Source organism: Pelophylax lessonae (genome assembly GCF_965119305.1).
Source record: "Pelophylax lessonae genome assembly, chromosome: 5".
Lineage (NCBI taxonomy): Eukaryota > Metazoa > Chordata > Amphibia > Anura > Ranidae > Pelophylax > Pelophylax lessonae.
Window position 1 is genome coordinate 198,327,634 of NC_138772.1, and position 21,754 is coordinate 198,349,387.

The window sequence follows — 21,754 nt, forward strand, 5'->3', positions numbered from 1 at the left end:
TATTTTTTGAGGTTTTCACTGTATTATCATTATAATACTTTATGATTTAGTCTTATTTTAGAAGTGCTGTGCTTATTTTTTGGGTATGTGTGTTTAAATTAGTGTGAAATGCTTTCAAAGTGGTAGCTGGTTGCTAGGGGAAGTAAGGGCATTAGTACATAGTTCCACAGACAGTTTTGTTTTTTTGTTTTTGGTATCATTCCTAGTATTGCTTTATAAATTATTCAGATCGCAAAAAATCAGGGCACTGAAGCTATAGTATATAATAAAAACATATGTGTAAAGTTACCTTTTAATTTTAGCATGACAAAAATACTGTTATCCTTTCTAAATGTAAGCTGTTTTTAACTACATACTGTATAATAGGACACTTATGGAAGCCTGCTAATTTCAGCAGCCATCACTCATTAACTGTGTCAGTGCCGTTTGACAGCTGCTCGGAGGGGTAAATACAGATGGATCTTTTATGCCTAGTTTTAAGTCAAAGAATCGCGTGGAGGTAGTCATGCTCTCATTCTTGGTGTAAGTTTCTTGCACTGGGTAACAATCCTTGTCTGTATATGCTCCAACCCAGGTTTCAGCTGCAGGCAAAACAAAGTGAACAAATGAGAAAACTGTTATCTGCACACTTCCAAAAGTAACATTTATAAATTCTAAATTCCAACAAGTATATAACATATTAATGGAAATCCAAAGACAAAACATGAACTTTCCTGTTATGGAATCAGCACAATAATATGCATCCAAACACTATGTACTTTTATTATATAATAAATATGCTTGCTTTCTTTCACAAATGATTCTGTAGCAGAGTGCCAACTCATCATGTGCAGATGTAGATGCAGTTGCAGGCCCCTTTAATTCCTTTTCCCACAACTCCCTGGTTTCCCCAATATTCACAGGTAAGCTCTCTGTTGAGAGAGCTTGACTTTAAGGAACTCTTTGTATTGTTCTGAGAAGCAGACCTAAGGCCTATGCTTGAGGCCTGAAGCAGCCCTGTGTCTAGAGAGTAAGCCAGGAGGCTGAAGCAGGGCCGTCTTTAACACAGGGCAAAAGGGGCAGCTGCCCTGGGCCCAGTCATTGTTGTTGGGCCTAAAGCAGCTGCACCTTCAGTCCACGCCCCTTGCAAATGCTTAATAAGTGGATTGGCGGGGGGGGGAGCCCAAGAAAATGTTTGCCCGGGGTCCAATCAATATTAAAGATGGCCCTGGGCTGAAGTATTCTGATTGTGCAAGTGTTAAGATAATAGTGGAGCCTCCTGGGTGGGCAACTGATGTATTTGTGAATGTTTCCCTTCTTATAAATAAAAGTGGGCTATAATGCCCTTAAATATACAGTTTTGGACTGGTGCAACTCATTGAGAACATATCTACCCCTTGGAGTCTAATCACCCCAATCTTACAACACATACCAGGGCCAATTTAGACAGGATACAATTAACCTACCAGCATGTCTTTGGAGTGTGAGAGGAAACTGGAGTACCCGGAGGAAACCCACAGATGCACAGAGAGAAAATGCATGTAAAGTCATGGTTGGGATTCAAACCAACAACTCTAATGCTGCTAGGTGAAAGTGCTAAACAACTTGCCACTGTTCTGCACAAAACATTATTTTTCTAAGGACTATATGAAAAAACTTTGATTGCCTTATTAGATACTTGATTTTTTTTATTTTTGACCATAGATACTCTTTAAAATAATACTTCAGTCTGCGTATAGGACAGTGCACTGCTTTCCTGTTCCCATATAATACTGGCCAGAATAGGTGCAAATCAGCTGCACAGATAATGTTGTGTGGATAAACCAATATTTATTATAAGTAGGAGGAATAATTCACTTATCTATTGTGAAGTCATTGTATGTTTTTATTTTTTCAGGTTGTGTAAATGATCAAATCAAAGTCAGACTTGACCACATGTGTAAAATAAAAGTTGTGAAAACTATGCCTTGGTTCTGGCCCAGGTGATGCATTTTGACCACACGCAAACATTTGCCCATCTTTTATCACAATGCTGGTAACAATATCAGAACAATTTTGTCCTTGGCTGATGTGCAACATAAAGGAAAGTGGGAGGCAGGGAGTAAAGGTTTGGTTTTACTTATACATAACTCAGTATTATCCAGAATGTCGGATGCAGGGCTTTTGTCAGCGGGAACGTGGGGGAACGCAGCTCCGGCACCTCCTGAACCTCCGGCACCTCCCGCACTGAATTTATTTCATGGCAAGGAGTGCTGGGGTGTTCTGATGGGTTTATTGATGCTGGCTGCAAGGGGATCTATCTATTGTTGTTGGTGGGGGAACAATTTTTGTGTAGGGGGATCTATTTTTGTGAAGGGGGGGTTATTGTGGCTAGGGGATCTATTGTTTCTGGGGTGGGGTCTATCAAATTCCATACAAATTACTTAGTAGCACAAAATGATACTTTGTTCTGTATTCTTTAAAAAGGGTGGTACAGGGAGGTGGGTAGCAGGTGCAATCAAGGGATGGTGCTCAGAGGTGGGTAGGGGGCAGAGATAGATGAAGGATGACTCAGAAGGGGGAAGTTCCTGCACCTATTATCTTAGAAAAATATCCCTGGTCAGATGTGATACCTAAATCAGTTAAATTGCTTGCAACCAGTAATGAGGTGAACTGTTAAGATCTATTCTGTTGATATTCTACTAAATCTGGCTCCTATTATCCAGTCAACAGAACACATTATTTGCTGCTAGAACTAAACTGATAGTGTAATATGTTGGCCCCCCCATCCCAACCAACTAGAATGTTATATTTATTGTGTTTGATTATATGACATTATTGATTTTAAAATAAGGCGATGACATTACTGTGATGCATAATGCATGGCGTTCCAGTTAGTCCATTTAGTTCCCTCACATACAAATCTCCAGTGAAGGAAATTCAACTGTAAAAGATAACTTGTGCTGATGTCAAAAAGTTTGAAATCATGTTCTGAGGTTTCAGAACGCAGTGATGACTAAAGCTGGATACACACTATCCAACTTTTGTGGATAGATTTCCTTCAGATTTACCTTTTCTATGTAGTGCAAGGGCCTGCCAGATTGCATACAAATTGAAAGTGTTTAGGTTTGACCTCATATTATATGGTTTTGGTAAATCTAAAGGAAAAAGTCTTCAGAAAATCTTATAGTGTGTATGGCCCATAAGGCCTGGGAATTGAAATGTTGAATGCAACCAGGCAATAGGCTGGGTTCTCACTGGTTTGACATAAAAGTCCCACGATTTCCGATCTGACTTTGCCCTGCAACATTGGTCAGACATCAGTCAAACATCAGTCAGACTTTAATGAACAGGATCCGACTTGAGATGAGTGCAACTTGGGTCTGGTAGGAATTTGTTTTTTTTTTCAATACATTTTGCAATGCTAAAATTACATCCGAGCACAAGTCGCATGTCACAAGTCGGATCAGTTAGGATGACTTGGATACAACTTCAATGATATCTATTGGGCTGAATTCAGACCAAAGTCAGACCAAAGTAGTGCAGGAACCTTTTCCAAAGTCGAAACGACACAAGTCAGACCAGTTAAAATGGCTCTCATAGGGAATTATTGATTTATACACATCATGCGACGTGCTCTCAAAGCCGGAGCATATGTTGCACCAGTGTGAACCGGGCCTAACAGCACTACTGGTTTCTATTTAAGGCTGGGTTCACACTCCTCCGACATGAAAGTCCCACGACTTCCGATCCGACTTTGCCCTGCAACATCGGTCAGACATTAATGAACAGGATCCGACTTGAGATGAGTGCAACTTGGGTCTGATATGGATTCGTTTTTTTTTTTTTTCATTTCATTTTGCAGTACTAACATTGCCTCTGAGCACAAGTCGCATGTCACAAGTTGGATCAGTTAAGATGCTGATCCAACTTGGATACAACTTTATTGTTATTCAATGGGCTGAAATCGAACCAAAGTTGGACCAAAGTAGTGCAGGAATCTTTTCCAAAGCGAAATGAGGCTTAATTGCAATCTGACTCAAGAATAATGCTCTCCTGTCATTGTTGCTATCTTGAGGGAACAGTAGGGCCTTGCCCAAAAATTCCAACCTAGCAGTAGCCTTTTCTTCTCACTATCAGTTTGCTGAGAGTATCTGCTGAACTTTATGTTTACCTATTACCCATTACATCATTATAAAAAAACAATCACCTAATGTCAATCAGATAAAGATCATCTGACATCTCTGGGCATCTTTGATTATAAAATGAAATACTGATATTTATGCTGTGCGTAGTAGATGTATTTATATGCTAGAAGATTAAAAGATGAATCAGAACAGTGAATAAATGTGAGAGCTGCTAAAAGACATAGCAGGTGCCTGTCTAAAGTAATATTTATTATTTTTATTGCCCAACTTTGTGCTTGAAACCACTTGTTCTAACATTGCAAGAACTGGTCAATACATCAGACATTTTGCAGCTGTTTTTCTCTAATTTCTGCCGGAGTACACTCACCAGAGGGATCTCAGTCTCTGTGTAGACATTTAAAGCAGAAGAAAATTGGATAAAAAAGGACTTTGCGCAATATGAATTGGATTACCATCTCAGACCTATTCAGAGTAACATGTGAATCTATTCATAGCACTGTAAGGTTTGAAGACTTCCCATAGGAACCATACTGTCAACCTTTCAATATACAAGTTTCCACTGTGTCCAGCATTAATGTTTAGCTATACTCCTGGGATAACAGGCTCTGAAAGTAAATGAACAGGCATTGTTGATCTTAGTAACGTGTAAATCACTATAGGTAACTAAGGAAGCTTCCTTTCCTAAGGTCAATGAAATTCCTCATGCACTTTTATCTCCCCTTTTTTAAAGGTAATATCTTTTTCAGTTTGTCCACAGTTTTTCCTGTAGGTAAAACAAGTGTATACTTCTATTGGTATCTATGGAAAGACAAAAAGAGGAGCTTGTTGGGTTTGTCAGAATGTAGTTTGTAAGAATTATTGCTAAAGGGGAAACTATAATGGTTCTTTATTTTAGCTATTTTTAATCTGTTGGTGTATATATATATATATATATATATATATATATATATATATATACACACAGTATCTCACAGAAGTGAGTACACCCCTCACATTTTTGTAAATATTTTATTATATCTTTTCATGTGACAACACTGAAGAAATTACACTTTGCTACAATGTAAAGTAGTGAGTGTACAGCTTGTATAACAGTGTAAATTTGCTGTTCCCTCAAAATACCTAACACACAGTAATTATTCTCTAAAATGCTGGCAACAAAAGTGAGTACATCCCTATATGAAAATGTCCACACTGGGCCCAAAGTGTCAATATTTTGTGTGTCCACCATTATTTTCCAGCACTGCCTTAACCCTCTTGGGCATGGAGTTCACCAGAGCTTCACAGGTTGCCACTGGAGTCCTCTTCCACTCCTCCATGACGACATCACAGAGCTGGTGGAGGTTAGAGACCTTGCGCTCCTCCACTTTCCATTTGAGGATGCCCCACAGATGCTCAATAGAGTTTAGGTCTGGAGACATGCTTGGCAAGTCCATTACCTTTACCCTCAGCTTTTTTAGCAAGGACGTGGTCGCCTTGGAGGTGTGTTTGGGGATTTTATCATGTTGGAATACCCAGAGGGGATCATACTCTGCTTCAGTATGTCACAGTACATGTTGGCATTCATGGTTACCTCAATGAACTGTAGCTTCCCAGTGCCGGCAGCACTCATGCACCCCCAGACCATGACACTTCCACCACCATGCTTGACTGTAGGCAAGACACACTTGTCTTTGTATGCCTCACCTGGTTGCCACCACACATGCTTGACACCATCTGAACCAAATAAGTTTATCTTGGTCTCATCAGACCACAGGACATGGTTCCAGTAATCCATGTCCTTAGTCTTCTTGTCTTCAGCAAATTGTTTGCAGGCTTTCTTGTGCATCATCTTTAGAAGAGGCTTCCTTCTGGGACTACAGCCATGCAGACCAATTTTATGCAGTGTGCGGCGTATGGTATGAGCACTGACAGGCTGACCCCCCACCACTTCAACCTCTGCAACAAGGCTGGCAGCACTCATACGACTATTTCCCAGAGAAAACCTCTGGATATGATGCTGAGCACATGCAATCAACTTCTTTGGTCGACCATGGCGAGGCCTGTTCTGAGAGTAACCTGTCCTGTTAAACCGCTGTATGGTCCTGGCCACCGTGCTGCAGCTCACTTTCAGGGTCTTGGAAATCTTCTTATAGCCTAGGCCATCTTTATGTAGAGCAAAAATTATTTTTTCAGATCCTCAGAGAGTTCTTTGCCATGGGTATGCCATGTTGAACTTCCAGTGACCAGTATGAGAGAGTGACAACGATAACACCAAATTGAACACACCTGCTCCTCATTCACACCTGAGACCTTGTAACACTAATGAGTCACAGGACACTGGGGAGGGAAAATGGCTAATTGGGCCCAGTTTGCACATTTTCACGTAGGGGTGTACTCCCTTTTGTTGCCAGCGGTTTAGACATTAATGGCTGTGTATTGAGTTATTTTGAGGAGACAGCAAATTTACACTGTTATACAAGCTGTACATTCACTACTTTACATTATAGCAACTTGTCATTTCTTCAGCTTTTTCACATGAAACGATATATAATAAAATATTTACAAAAATGTAAGGGGTGTACTCACTTTTGTGAGATACTGTATATATACTGTGTATATATATATATATATATATATATATATATATACACACACACACAGTGGTGATTGAAAGTTTGGGCACCCCAGGTAAAAATTTGTATTAGTGTGCATAAAGAAGCCAAGGAAAGATGGAAACATCTCCAAAAGGCATCAAATTACAGATTAAACATTCTTATAATATGCCAACAAAAGTTAGATTTTATTTCCATCATTTACACTTTCAAAATAACAGAAAACAAAAAAATGGTGTCTTCAAAAGTTTAGGCACCCTGCAGAGTTAATATCTTGTACTGCCCCCTTTGGCTAGTATCACAGCTTGTAAAAGCTTTTTGTAGCCAGCCAAGAGTCTTTCAATTCTTGTTTGAGCTATCTTTGCCCATTTTTCCTTACAAAAGTCTTCCAGTTCTTTCAGATTTCTGTGCTGTCTGTCACGCACTGCTCTTTTAAGGTCTATCCATAGATTATCAATTATGTTGAGGTCAGGAGATTGTGAAGGCCATGGCAAAACCTTCAGTTTACGCCTCTTGATGTAATCCCCCGTGGATTTTGAGGTGTGTTTAGGATCATTATCCATTTGTAGAAGCCATCCTCTCTTTAACTTTAGCTTTTTCACAGATGGCATCAAGTTACCATCCATAATTTGCTGAAATTTTATTGAATCCATTTTTCCTTCTACTCGTGAGATGTTCCCTGTGCCACTGGCTGCAATACAACCCCAAAGCATGATTGATCCACCCCCATGCTTAACAGTTGGACAGAGGTTCTTTTCATTAAATTCTGTGCCCCTTCTTCTCCAAACGTACCTTTGCTCATTCCGGCCAAAAAGTTCAGTTTTAACCTCATCGGTCCACAGAACTTGTTTCCAAAATGCATCAGGCTTGTCTATATGTTCATTTGCAAAGTTCAAACGCTGATTTTTGAGGTGAGGACGTAGAAGATGTTTTCTTCCGATGACTCTTCCATGAAGACCATATTTGTACAAGTATCTCTTTATAGTGGAATAGTGTACCACAACAAACAAGTGTCTGCCAGATCTTTGCAGTCAAACATGGGTTTTGAATTGTTTTTCTCACAATCCTGCGAGCTGTTCTGTCTGATATTTTTCTTGGTCTTCCAGATCTTGCTTTAACTTCCACTGTTCCTGATGACTGCCATTTCTTAATTACATTCCGAACAGAGGATTGAGACCTATCCATGACACTGGCAGGTCTCAGCCTTGCAAAGGGGGCAGTGCACGCTATAAATTCTGCAGGGTGCCCAAACTTTTGCAGACGCTATTTTTTTGTTTTCTGTAATTTTGAAAGTGTCAATGATGGAAATAAAATCTAACTTTTGTTGGCGTATTATAAGAATGTCTAATCTGTAATTAAAATTTTTTATCTATTTGATCTATATATGTTAATAAAGGATATATCTTTTTAATCCATCTACATCTCCTGCTTTACTTGAACTGTTGACCATACTGTTATACTATTTATATGCAAGCATCAGAAATATCCCATTCCCCCGCTCTTTCCCTGTAGGAGGTCTCTGGTTGGGATCAATCCTACAGGTCACGCTTTGTTCCTATTTTCGGGATAGATGCACCCTTATCATACATACCCCTCTAACTGAGCTTTTCTAAAATAAAAAAAAATAAAAAACTAATCTGTAATTTGATGCCTTTTGGAGATTTGTCCATATTTCCTTGACTTCTTTATGCACATTAATGCGAAAGATTACCTGGGGTGCCCACACTTTCGATCACCACTGTATATACACACATACTGTAAATATATTTCTTAATATATATATATATATATATATATATATGTATATGGTTTGCTGTGTCTCCCAGCACAGTCTCAAGAGCATGGAGGAGATTTCAGGAGACAGGCAGTTACTCTAGGAGAGCTGGACGGGGCTATAGAAGGTCCTTAACTCATCAGCAGGACCAGTATCTGCTCCTTTGTGCAAGGAGGAACAGGATGAGCACTGCCAGAGCCCTACAAAATGACCTCCAGCAGGCCACTGGTATGAATGTCTCTGACCAAACAATCAGAAACAGGCTTCATGAGGGTGGCCTGAGGGCCCGATGTCCTCTAAGGGCCCTGTGCTTACTGCCTGGCATCTTGGAGCTCGATTGGAATTTTCCATTGAACATCAGAATTTCACACATTCAATGCTTTTCACAGATGAGAGCAGGTTCACCCTGAGCACATGTGATAGACATGAAAGGGTCTGGAGAAGCCATGGAGAACATTATGCTGCCTGTAACATCGTTCAGCATGACTGGTTTGGTGGTGTGTCAGTGATGGTCTGGGGAGGCATATCCATGGAGGGATGCACAGACCTCTACAGGCTAGAAAATGGCACCCTGACTGCCTTTAGGTATCGGGATGAAATCCTTGGACCCATTGTCAGACCCTACCCTGGTGCAGTGGGTCCTGGGTTCCTCCTGGTGCATGACAATGACCAGCCTCATGTGGCAAGAGTATGCAGTCAGTTCTTGGAGTATAAAGAAATTGATACCATTAAATGGCCCCCATGCTCACCTGAACTAAATCCAATAGAACACCTCTGGGACATTATGTTTTGGTCCATCTGACACCGCCAGGTTTCACCTCAGTCTGCTCAGGAGCTCAGTTATGCCCTGGTCCAGATATGGGAGGAAATACTCCAGGACACTATTCCTCGTCTCATTAGGAGCATGCCCTGACATTGTCAGGCATGCATACAAGCACGTGGGGGCCATACAAAGTTTTGCATTTGGCTAGGGTCAGTGCCACTACTGGTAGCATGAGGTGATACCTGGACCCTATAGAGGTTGCACAGGCAGTCCAACTCCTCCAAGATGGCACATCAATACTTGCCATTGCAAGAAGGTTTGCTGTGTCTCACAGCACAGTCTCAAGAACATAGAGGAGTTTCCAGCAGACATGCATTTACTCTAGGAGAGCTGGACAGGGCCATAGAAGGCCCTTAACCCATCAGCACGACAGGTATCTGCTTCTTTGTGCAAGGGGGAACAGGGTGAGCACTGCCAGAGCCCTACCAAATGACCTCCAGCAGGCCACTGGTGTGAATGTCTCTGACCAAACAATTAGAAACAGACTTCATGAGGGTGGCCTGGAGGCCCGACGTCCTCTAGTGGGCCCTGTGCTCACTGCCGGGCACCATGGAGCTCGATTGGCATTTGCCATTGAACACCATCATTGGCAGGTCTGCCACTGGAGCTCTGTGCTTTTCGCAGGCGAGAGCAAGTTCACCCTAAGCACATGTGACAAACGTGAAAGAGTCTGGAGAAGCTGTGGAGAATGTTATGCTGCCTGTAACATCGTGCAGCATGACAGGTTTGGTGGTGGGTCAGGGATGATCTGGAGAAGTGTATCCATGGAGGGATGCACAGACCTCTTCAGGCTAGAAAATGGCACCCTGACTGCCATTAAGTGTCAGGATGAAATCCTTAGACCCATTGTCAGACCCTACACTGGTGCCGTGAGTCCCGGGTTCCTCCTGGTGCAGGTCAATGTTCCTGGAGGATGAAAGAATTGATACCACTGAATGGCCCCCCCATGCTCGCCTGACCTAAATCCAATAGAACACCTCTGAAACATTATGTTTTGGTCCATGTGAAGCCACCAGGTTGTACCTGTCTGTTCAGGAGCTCAGTGATGACCTGGTCCAGATCTGGAAGGAAAGACCCCAGGACACCGTCGTCTCATTAGGAGCATGCCCTGATGTTGTCATGCATGCATGCATACAAGCACGTGGGGGCCATACATACTACCGAGTACCATTTTGAGTTGCTGCAATGGAAATTCAGCAAAATAGAATAGTCTACTGCATTATTTTTTTACTTAGATTTTTGGGGTGTCTTTGAATTCAGCCCTCTGTAAGTTATTAATTTTCATTTCCATCAAACGATGTGGCATCCTTTCCTTCCTAACACATTACCCAGTCCATATCAGTATAGATACTCAGAATGATACTTTTTCCCATTGAGATCTGTTGTGTTTTCAATAAGTGCTGGTTCACACTAGGGCGACCTGTGAGGCGACCTGGTCGCCTCACAGGTCGCCGCAGGTCGCCTCCCATAGGGAAGCTACGGACCCGTTCTAATAGGAGCGACACAAGTCGCTCCGACCTAGAAAAAGGGTCCGGAGCTTCTTTGGGGCGACCAGGAGGCGACCCCCATAGATTCAATGTTATGAAGTCCGTGGCGGCCGCTCCGAGGTCGCGGCGCGCTGCTCGCACCGCGACCTCGGAGGTCGCCACCTAAAGTAGCGTCGCGGTAGTGTGAACCGGCGCTAAATCCTTTCATTTTTTTGAGCAGTATAAATATTTACTGTGTAAAGATGCAAATAGGGGCTGTTTCAGCAGGGAAAAAGGGTCCCTGGGCATATGTAAAATTGATGTGGGTCAGATGGGTTTTTGCCCACAACAGAATGGTATTTTCTAATTAGGCTCTTCTCCTATGTTCTGCAGGACACATGCTAAACACCAGTCCAGACCTGTCTGGTCACACAGAAAAGTTGCAAGGCCAGACTAATGTCTGAAAGTGGGAGATTGTGAAGAGACAGAGGTAGTCCCTATCCAAACAGACTGGTGTTTATGACCTAATCAAATAGCAGTCTGTATGTGAGCATATAACAAGTCCAGTCTGGTGACTGAAGGCTCTAATTAATCAGAGAGACACTGACAACTAATGACTGATCAGTTGTTAAGGAAGTGGCATCCGCCCACTCCTTAACAACCATAACAGTTACTAGTTGTTAAGGACACCGGCGGCCACCCACTCCTAATAAACCAGTACTCATTAGTTAAATACTGCATGCCTCGACCACTACCTAATTACTATTTAATTATTTATTTCCTTCTGTGAACTGAGTTTCATGCCTATTCATGCAGTATTTACCAAGCGTTTTTAGTGTTTTGCGATAAATACCGCAAAACGGTATAGTGAATTGACAGTTTCAGGATCGCATGCAGTATTTAGGGAAAAGGTGTCTGGACACCCAAATACCGCATACAATCTGTTTTTGTGAATGGAACCCAGTGTCAGATGAAACAGATGTACCTCTAGAAACCTCTGAGAGGCCCAGAGTGTCAGAGCTCAGGAAAACTGTGGTGCCATCCTGGTGGACCATAGTATTTTGTCAAAGGTAGATGAGGATATGCATGGGTTAAATGAACAGCCACAGGCTCATAATCTTTAAAGTGTACTAATCTCCAGGACCACTACAAAAAACTATGAGGAATGAGAATAAATGCTAGCAAGTCCACTAAAATTCTGTGTGGCCTCAATAGGTAACTATAAGCCAACTACAAAAATGAGTTATGACTCAGCAGTCACAACAACAATCATACTAATAGAGACTGAATGGTGTATAAATGAGACTTTATTATATTTAAATATCCTTTATTAATACAAAAATCTCTCAAAAGAGCACAATCAATTATACAAAAATGTAATTAAAGTGTTTGTAACCCTAAAAAAAAAAAAAAAAAAAAAAGGGATCTTCTGTTCCCTTATGGCAGGTTAAAAAGCACAGTGCTTGTGCTGTCTGATCTGCCCCTCTCTAGGCTGTAAAAAACCTGGCTGATCCTTCCACTTTCTGTTTCCCCCTCTGTGTCTGGACCACAATAATCATGGCTGCTGTGCCTTGATTACCATAGTCTGCCTGCGTGCCTTTGTCATCCCATGTTCTCCTGTCCTCCTCTGTCCCCCTCTCCCCTCCCTTCCTGCCTGTCAGCTCCATGTCTGTGTCCCCCCGCTATCAGTCATGTTTAATAATTGTCACATACAGTGCATTATCCCTGGATAAAACAGAGGGGCTGCCAAAGTGTTTTTTTACAAACGAGGCCTCTAAATACTTTTTGTGCAGCTACATTCAGGCCAGTCACTTAACTCCCAGCCATTCTGCTACTCCGATCCAGGGATACAGCAAGAGGAGCCGAGTGACCACATGACCTCCCTGGCTGACGTCAGAGGGAGATCTTGGCCCCTCCCGCTGTAGCCCTGGATCAGAGTAGCAGGGCGGTCGGGAGTCACGTGACTGGCATGAATGTGGCTGCAAAAAAAGTATTTAGAAGCATCGTTTATAAATACACTTACACAGTGCATTATCCATGAACAAAACAGAGGGGCTGCCAGTGAAAGGGGTTTGAAAGGTAACAACCACTTTAAACACAGATACCCTCCACATTACCCCATTGCCCCCGGACGACATTTGTGCTGACAAAATGTGTATTGGGTGAATCTATAGCGGTGATTTTGTCACGCTCACCCATCAGCTGGAACGAAGTGCTGTTTTGTTTGCATTTGTTTCTTGTGAGTACATTTCTATTTGATGTGATAACACCATGCAGTTACCTCTCTATTTCTCTCCAATGTTTACAACTGTGGGATTGGAGTTTGTGTAAGCTGCCTTTGGAGATGCAATATTGCCCGAGTGGACAGAGATCCTTCAGTGGCTGCACTGAGCCTATTCAGACCTCCGTGTCATTGGGTCTGGCATTTTAGTAAGCTGCTTTGTAACACTTGTATGGCCGAAGAAGGAAACACATTTAATGCGAAGATCACTGCCTGCACTTGTGGAGTGGACTTTATTTCACTTGCTTGAACACTTATTTTACATTTCTATGAATAGTGTTCTTTTTGCGTCACTTGTTATGTAGTTTGCACAATATCATATACTTGGTTCTTTTAATATAATAGGAGGAGATGTCAGTTGCAGTGGGCTAGGTAATTGCCCCGCAGCAAAGGCAAAGAGGGAAGCTCTGGAAGGTACATTATTGCATATAGTCTATTGTGTATGTACCACAATTTTAATAAAAGTAAGCAGAGTAAAGCAGGGTATACACAGACCGAAAGTTAGCTGATTCAACAGGAACCGGCTGACCTTTGGTTTGTGTGTATTGCTGTCTGTTCAACAGAAGCCATGATGCTGGAAAGCCAGCATTCAATGACCGCTTGGAGGCAATAGCTGCAAGTGCTGACATGTGTATTCCCCCTGTCAAAATACAAAAGTGCAGCAGGGGAAGGTAGCCAGTCTGCCCCTTACATGCAGAAAACATCCCTAAACTTTGCATAGACTGAAGGGAGAGTGAGAGTATAACATACTTCAGAGGTGTGACTTTCAATACACAGGCAGAACCCCCTAAAGAGTTGCTTGTGAATTTTCCCTTTTGTAGCACACACAGGCAGGCACACATGATTTTTTTCCATTATTTCACTGGCTCAGAATACAGTCTAGGGGTTCTTTTAGGATTTTTATTGGAACAGGTACATGGATAGGGATAATGGGGCATCGGATACCCCTGGTGAACTGCAACTGAAACAACTTGAGGATTCCTCAACCTCAGGCTGTGCCTTACATATTGCTGGCTTCACTTATGGCTGCTCTTCAAAAACTGCTGGCTGCACTTGATTGTCCCACAAGATTCCTGATGCTGCTAGTGACTTGTACTCCCTCAGTAGGTTAAAAGCTACACACTGCCACTTCTCCTCAGCATAGGGGGTCATTTACTCACTTAGTCACAGGATCACTGATTGCCTCCTGTTGATATCCACAGGCTCTTCCTAATAAGGGAGATATCAATTATCACTACCACAGGACAGTTGGGCTCCTTGCTACTAACTTCCTTCTGGCTTACTCTAGTGAGCTTCCTCCTGACCCGGCTCAATCCCTGGAGAATGGATCTTCGTATAGGCCCCCCCAGCTAAGCCTAGCTTGGACCTTGATGTCTTCACTCTGGCTGATCTAGCTCTCCTGCCCCAAGGGCAGAACCCCTGCTCAGGGGTCCCCCATTGCAGAACTGCACCCAGGAACACTGCACTGCTACTCAGGCCTCAGACTACTTATGGACTGGGCACACCTCCCCAGGGATTGTCTGGAGTCCCACAAATATTCAGGCTGCCTGTTCTGCTTTCCCTGGCACTTTGCTTCTATTAGTCTCTAGAAGACTCGGGGAAGGAGCAGAACTGAAGCAGCATATGTAACACTGAGCAGCCCTAAGCAATCAACCCCTGCTTCTCTTCTTACAGAGGAGCTACAATCATTTACCTATCAGCCTACTCTAAACTAGGAGGGTGCTACATCAGCAAGAGGCAGCCCAAGAAAACAACTGCCCCTCTTTCCAGTTCAGGAAAAGAGAATAAGCTCACGGCCATGGGAGTCCCAGAACTAAAGTATGGAGATAAAAAATTCAGAACTGTAATATATTACAGTATATTTCTTTGTTACAGGCTTTTACTGCTTAGCTGAATGAAGTGTGATTACTGCAGCAGTAAAGTGAGTGCAAGAGGCAGATCTATGAGAGCGTGAGTTCAGAGGGAGTGGGTTAAATAATGAGTAGAAAACCATTGGCATTAATACGACATGAGCATCATTGTTTAGAATTATTGATGGAAATTGCTTTTTTTCTGCTTCAAACACAACAGACCTATGGCCTGGATGAAATATGTAATGTAGGTCTGCAGAAATACAGTAGATTTAATCAATAAGCAGATATGTTTACAGTTAATGGGTGGCTGCAGTTTTGCTTCATGGGGAGGTAGGGTTACATAGTTATATACTGTAGTTAGACTGAGAAAAGACACAAGTCTCTCCAGTTCAACAAATAGGAAAAAATAATTAATATAATAGAACCCTATACCCACAGTTGATAGAGGAAATAAAATAAATGTGTAAAACATGGCTTAATTTGCACCAGCAGAGGAAAGTAATAAGAAATTCCCTGGATCATCAAGTTTTTGGTGTTATTATATCCGCCACCTTTCTGAGATGTGAATGAGGGATACCTATTAGCAAAAGTATGTAGGCATAGGACACACTCCTGCCACAATCTGGGTACATGGAGTGTTAATAAACAAAAAATGATTGGTTAAACCCACAAGCACTTTTTTTACAACTACTAATTCTTTATATTGGCTTTGGTAATTTACAAATGCAACAATTTAGTAATCAGATGAAGGGATTGGCACCGTAAAACATTTTTCAATAGATAAATATTACAATTAATATACAGGTTTATACTGTACATCAGATGAAAATGAGGGACAAATAAGGATGAAAAGGGGACAGATGGAAGTTGCTCTAAGTGAAGGTCAGTCCCTCCAAATAAGGGATAGTTGGGAGCTGTGTTGTTACCTATATATGTTAATATCCAGTTATATTTTGTTCATTTAGGAATGCATCCAGATCTTTTTTACAACAATCAACTGAGCTGCCTGGAACTAGTGGGAAGTAAGGGGGGTATATTCCACAACTGAGGGAGTCTATTCCACATTTTCACATTTCTTACATTTTGTACATGAGTGACTGACAGCTCCGTCTAGTTGCCAATCTGCCATTAACAAATCTCTATTTAGGATTTAATATAATGGAAATATGGAAGAGTATGTGAAATGTCTCAAATCCTTAATAAAGTGCAGTATATACTGCAATACTAACTCAAAATATAAGCTCATTAAAAATACATTTTCCTGTGATTGTTCTTTTTTTTCTTCTTGTGAAATCAGTATTATTATAGTTGCCATGGTAATTCCAAATACATTTGTAGATATGCAAAGTATAGTCTCCATTATTAAAGCTGGTAGCAGTGTATGCTTACATTTTCTGGCTGGCTTTCTGTCGGACCATTCCTGGACTATGATTTGGTCCCCAGGTCCTCCAATGTAGTACTTATCTTCATAGGTAGAATTTTCAGGTATGTCATATGGATCCCATAGTGCAGTCAGAGTGTTCTTAACACATATTTTAGTAGTCTGTTCAATCTGAAACATCACTGACTCTTTGTACAGAAAGATGTATTCAAAGAACCTATTAGAAAGAAATACAAGCGCATAATGGGTTACTTTGTGGCATCATCTCAAATCACATTTAGAAAACACTGTTGTACATATGTGAAAGTTGCCATACATGAAAGAGTCCAATTAAAAGTGACCAATTTGTTTGGGAATGTTTAGATAGGTTCCCATAGTCAGTGAACTGAATGTCTGTTTAATTTCAGTATTTTTATTAGAGAATCATAGGAAGTGAATGACAATGTCTATACTGATGTTTCTGTTTCAAATGCCACTTTATGCATTGATTGACCTTTATAGACCCAGTGGGGTTGATGTGCTAAAACTAGAGAGTGCAAAATCTGGTGCAGCTCTGCATGGTAGGCAGTTGGCTTCCAATTGTTTTGACAAAGCCGAATTGAATAAGCTGAAACTAGAAACTGATTGGCTATCATGCACAGCTGCACTAGATTTTGTACTCTCCAATTTTAGTAAATCAACCCCGTTTGTTTGGACAGTATGGCAATCTGATGACTTGGCACCCCCCACAGGCAGCTTAGCTCTTCTGGAGAAAATGAGTGAAAATGCACTTGCAGAGTGCACAGTCTATTTGTCTTTAGTAAATTAAACCCAATACCTCTCCTAAGCAAAGAACTAATACTGACTGATCTTGGTAGAAACAGGAAGGGTTTAGCTAGAACTGAATGAAAAAGGAGGGTAAGACAGAGGGTGAAACCAAAACACATAAATAAACATGTTGTAGGGGTCCTAAGCCACCACTAGATGTCCTCATACAACATAATGTTAGTAACCTTATACAGTTCAATACATAAACCTACAAAATACATATGAGTAAAATAGAATATTGCTATACAGTATACTGTTTGTTCTGTTTTCTCTAATCTGTACTTTTTGCACTCAATGCAAAAAGGGAGCAAAACCTTGAGTGGGAACCAGCAGGTTCACCTACCTCTTGTTGCCTGCGGAGTGCAAGTATAGAGAACAGCAGTGGCTGTTTTTATTACAGTAAGATTAAAGTAAGAACATTGTACTTAGACCAGGAGAAGATTTATTACTAGGTACACTAGACACATGTCTATAGGCATAGGCAAAGTGGCAGATATTTATGTAAAATCAGTGGCCACACAATTTTCCATAATTAGTAGGAATAATAAATTATAAGATTATTTACACATACTTTATAGCAAACTTATATCAGAAAAAAAGCAAATGTCAGGATAAAAGGGCCCTAACAGAGGGTCAACACTTAGGGCACCAAAGTTATGTGCCCACAGGCTTCAATAAAATAAATCAAATCCAGATCATGTTCGTTTAGCCCACATTTGAAGCTGAAATCCAGGTACACAGTTAAATACACAATTAAAATACATACAGTATGTGTGAACTGTCTTGCGTGTCTGAAGATGTGCAATTCAGTCCAACCAGTCTTGTGATCCAGACTCCCTTACTAGAGAGCATAGCCAGGTAACTGACCTCATTTTTTCCTGCTAGCACTAAGCAATCAAGCCTGCTTGCTTTTATATACAGTACATATACAAGATATATATACATACTACATACAGTATCTCACAAAAGTGAGTACACCCCTCGCATTTTTGTAAATATTTTATTATATCTTTTCATGTGACAACACTGAAGAAATAACACTTTGCTACAATGTAAAGTAGTGAGTGTACAGCTTGTATAACAGTGTAAATTTGCTGTCCCCTCAAAATAACTCGACTCACAGCCATTAATGTCTTAACAGCTGGCAACAAAAGTGAGTACATCCCTAAATTAAATTGTCCAAATTGGCCCCAAAGTGTCAACATTCTGTGTGGCCGCTAGGGATGATCGAACGGTTCGGGTCGACCATCGGTTCGGCCCGAACATTGGGTGTTCGAGGTTCAGCCGAATTTAGAACTTTTTGCCACGAAAAGTTCGGAATTCGGCAACCAGAACCGCCCAAAATGCAATGCTTCAGGAAATGGGCTTTAAAAGCCCGTGATTGGACCAGAACCATTAGCAAAAGCCAATTGAGGGGGCAGGAGAATGCTAGGAATGTGATTGGAGTGACTAGGGGGTCCCTAGACCAATCATTAGTGAATACGCCCCCCAGTATATAAGATCGCCCCCGCCATATTCCTAGCATTGTTATACTGGACATGGAAGAGAGTGGAAGCAGATCTGTTAATTTTACTTTAAAAGTGTCATTTAGCTATTTTTAGTGTGAGGAAAGGGATATCTAGTGTAGTTAGAGTGCTCCTTTACACTTAAGTTAGCTTCAAAAATTGAGTTTCTGTAGGGAAAGTGTTAAGTGTAAGGGGACCGTAGTGTAGTGTAGGGTTAACTGGCAGTGACTGCTATGGCAGGGTGACAAAACCCTTCCATAGCAGGGTGACCGCTATAGAGAAATGATCTTTTCTCTGAATAGCTTCGGCACACCCATATGGCTTCTCACCAGCCAAGCATTTTTTATGCTGCAGGGGCTGCCACTGCCAGTGCTTTTTTGAGGACATGTTTGATGTCAGACATGACATCTGAACATGTGTATAGGGGGTATATATAGACATATATGTCTGAATATATACCCCTAGACATATATAGGTGTGATAGTAGCAGAAATAAATGCTTGCGCTAATGAAATCATTTACAGTAATATATTTCTGCTACTATCACACCTATATATGTCTAGGGGTATATATTCAGACATATATGTGTATATATACCCCCTATACACATGTTCAGATGTTTTGCCTGCCTCAAAAGAACCCAAAAAAATGCCAAAAAAACGCTAGCGTCAAAAAAAAATGCCCAGGTGTGTTTTTGCTGGCATTTTTTTGGGGGGTTTTGGAGGCAGGCAAAACATCTGAACTTGTGTATAGTGGTACTGTGCACAAGTTCTGATGTTTTGCCTGCCTCCAAAAACCCCCAAAAAATGCCAGCAAAAACACACCTGGGCATTTTTTTTTGACGCTAGCGTTTTTTTTGGCATTTTTTGTGGTTCTTTTGAGGCAGGCAAAACATCTGAACTTGTGTATAGTGGTGTATATACACACATCCATATATTTATATACACACCTAGACATATATAGGTGTGATAGTAGCAGAAATATATGCTTGCGCTAATGAAATCATTTACAGTAATATATTTCTGCTACTATCACACCTATATATGTCTAGGTGTGTATATAAATATATGTATGTGTGTATATATACCACTATACACATGTTCAGATGTTTTGTCTGCCTCAAAAGAACCCAAAAAAATGCCAAAAAAACGCTAGCGTCAAAAAAAAAAAAGGCCCAGGTGTGTTTTTGCTGGCATTTTTTGGGGGGTTTTGGAGGCAGGCAAAACATCTGAACTTGTGCACAGTACCACTATACACAAGTTCAGATGTTTTGCCTGCCTCAAAAGAACCCCAAAAAATGCCAAAAAAAACGCTAGCGTCAAAAAAAAAAAAAAAATGCCCAGGTGTGTTTTTGCTGGCATTTTTTGGGGGTTTTTTGGAGGCAGGCAAAACATCAGAACTTGTGCACAGTACCACTATACACAAGTTCAGATGTTTTTCCTGACTGCAAAGAACTCAAAAAAATGCCTTCTATTAAACCGGCAAGGTGTTACAGCAGCGAAGCCAACCCCCTGTCAGAAAGTTTTCTAATACAAACAATCTTTTTTTTTAAGGTTCTGGACATGCTACAGAGCTGAAACTTCACATGTACACTTTTTAGACCCCCCAGATCTGAAATCCAAAGTAAAAATCAAAAAATCTCTTTTTTTTTTTCAATAATTGGCTTTTTTTTATCAAAAATGACAATTTTTAAGAACTTTTTTTGTGTGATTTTGTGTCTGGGGGGTCTAAAAGGTGTACCTGTGAAGCTTCAGCTCTGTAGCATGTCCAGAACCAGAAAAAAAGATCATATAGGTGTTAAAGTTAAAGGAGGGTCCCGACCCACATCCCTGTTCTACTGAAAAATTATCTTTTTTTTTTTCATGGTTCTGGACATGCTACAGAGCTGAAACTTCACATGCACACTTTTTAGACCCCCCAGATACTAAATCCAAAGTAAAAATCAAAAAATCTCTTTTTTTTTTTAATTTTTCAATAATTGGCTTTTTTATCAAAAATTACAATTTTTAAGAACTTTTTTGTGTGATTTTGTGTCTGGGGGGTCTAAAAGGTGTACCTGTGAAGTTTCAGCTCTGTAGCATGTCCAGAACCAGAAAAAAAGATCATATAGGTGTTAAAGTTAAAGGAGGGTCCCGACCCACATCCCTGTTCTACTGAAAAATTATCTTTTTTTTTTTTTCATGGTTCTGGACATGCTACAGAGCTGAAACTTCACATGCACACCTTTTAGACCCCCCAGATACGAAATCCAAAAAAAATAAAAAAATCTCTCTTTTTTTTTTTTTTTTTTAAATAATTGGCTTTTTTATCAAAAATGACAATTTTTAAGAACTTTTTTTGTGTGAATAATAGTTAATGGGGCATGACCCAGAACCCTAGGCACTTTTTAGGGGCATTTATTGGGTTTTAGGGCTTAAAAATGGTGTTTTTTGATTACCGAATTTCGGGTCCCATTGATTTCAATGGGGTTCTGAAATCCGAACCAAACTTTTGGAAAATTCGGGTGTTCTGGTCGAACCGAACTTTTCAAAAGTTCGATCATCCTTAGTGGCCACTATTATTTTCCAGCACTGCCTTAACTCTCTTGGGCATAAAGATCACCAGAGCTTCACAGGTTGCAACTGGAGTCCTCTTCCACTTCTCCATGAAGACATCATGGAGTTGGTGGATGTTAGAGAACTTGCGCTTCTCCACCTTCCGTTTGAGGATTCCCCACAGATGCTCAATAGGGTTTAGGTCTGGAGACATGCTTGGCCAGTCCATCACCTTTATCCTCAACTTCTTTAGCAAGGCAGTGGTCATCTTGGAGGTGTGTTTTGGGTCGTTATCATGTTGGAGTACTGCCTAAGCCTAGTCCCTGAAGGAAGGGGATCATGCTCTGCTTCAGTATGTAACAGTACATGTCAGCATCCATGGTTCCCTCAATGAACTGTAGCTCCCCAGTGCCGGAAGCACTCATGTGGTCCCAGACCATGACATTCCCACCACCATGCTTGACTGTAGGCAAGACATACTTGTCTTTGTACTCCTCACCTGGTTGCCGCCACACACGCTTGACACCATCTGAACCAAATATGTTTATCTTGGTCTCATCAGACCACAGGACATGGTTCCAGTAATCCATGTCCTTAGTCTGCTTGTCTTTAGCAAACTGTTTGTGGGCTCTC

At 41.1% G+C, this 21,754-nt stretch overlaps 1 protein-coding gene across 1 annotated transcript in view; it reads right to left on the bottom strand.

Annotated features, from left to right (window-relative positions):
• Window positions 1-220: 220 nt before the first annotated feature.
• The window catches only part of EPDR1 (ependymin related 1), a 64,376-nt gene continuing 42,842 nt past the window's right edge, over window positions 221-21,754 (bottom strand). Inside the window, exons 2-3 of the mRNA XM_082259792.1 lie at window positions 16,284-16,492; window positions 221-581 (exon numbers count right to left, since the gene is read on the bottom strand). Coding sequence (XP_082115918.1) covers window positions 391-581; window positions 16,284-16,492 — 400 coding nt within the window. The 3' untranslated portion in view covers window positions 221-390. The remainder of the gene's footprint in view (window positions 582-16,283; window positions 16,493-21,754) is intronic.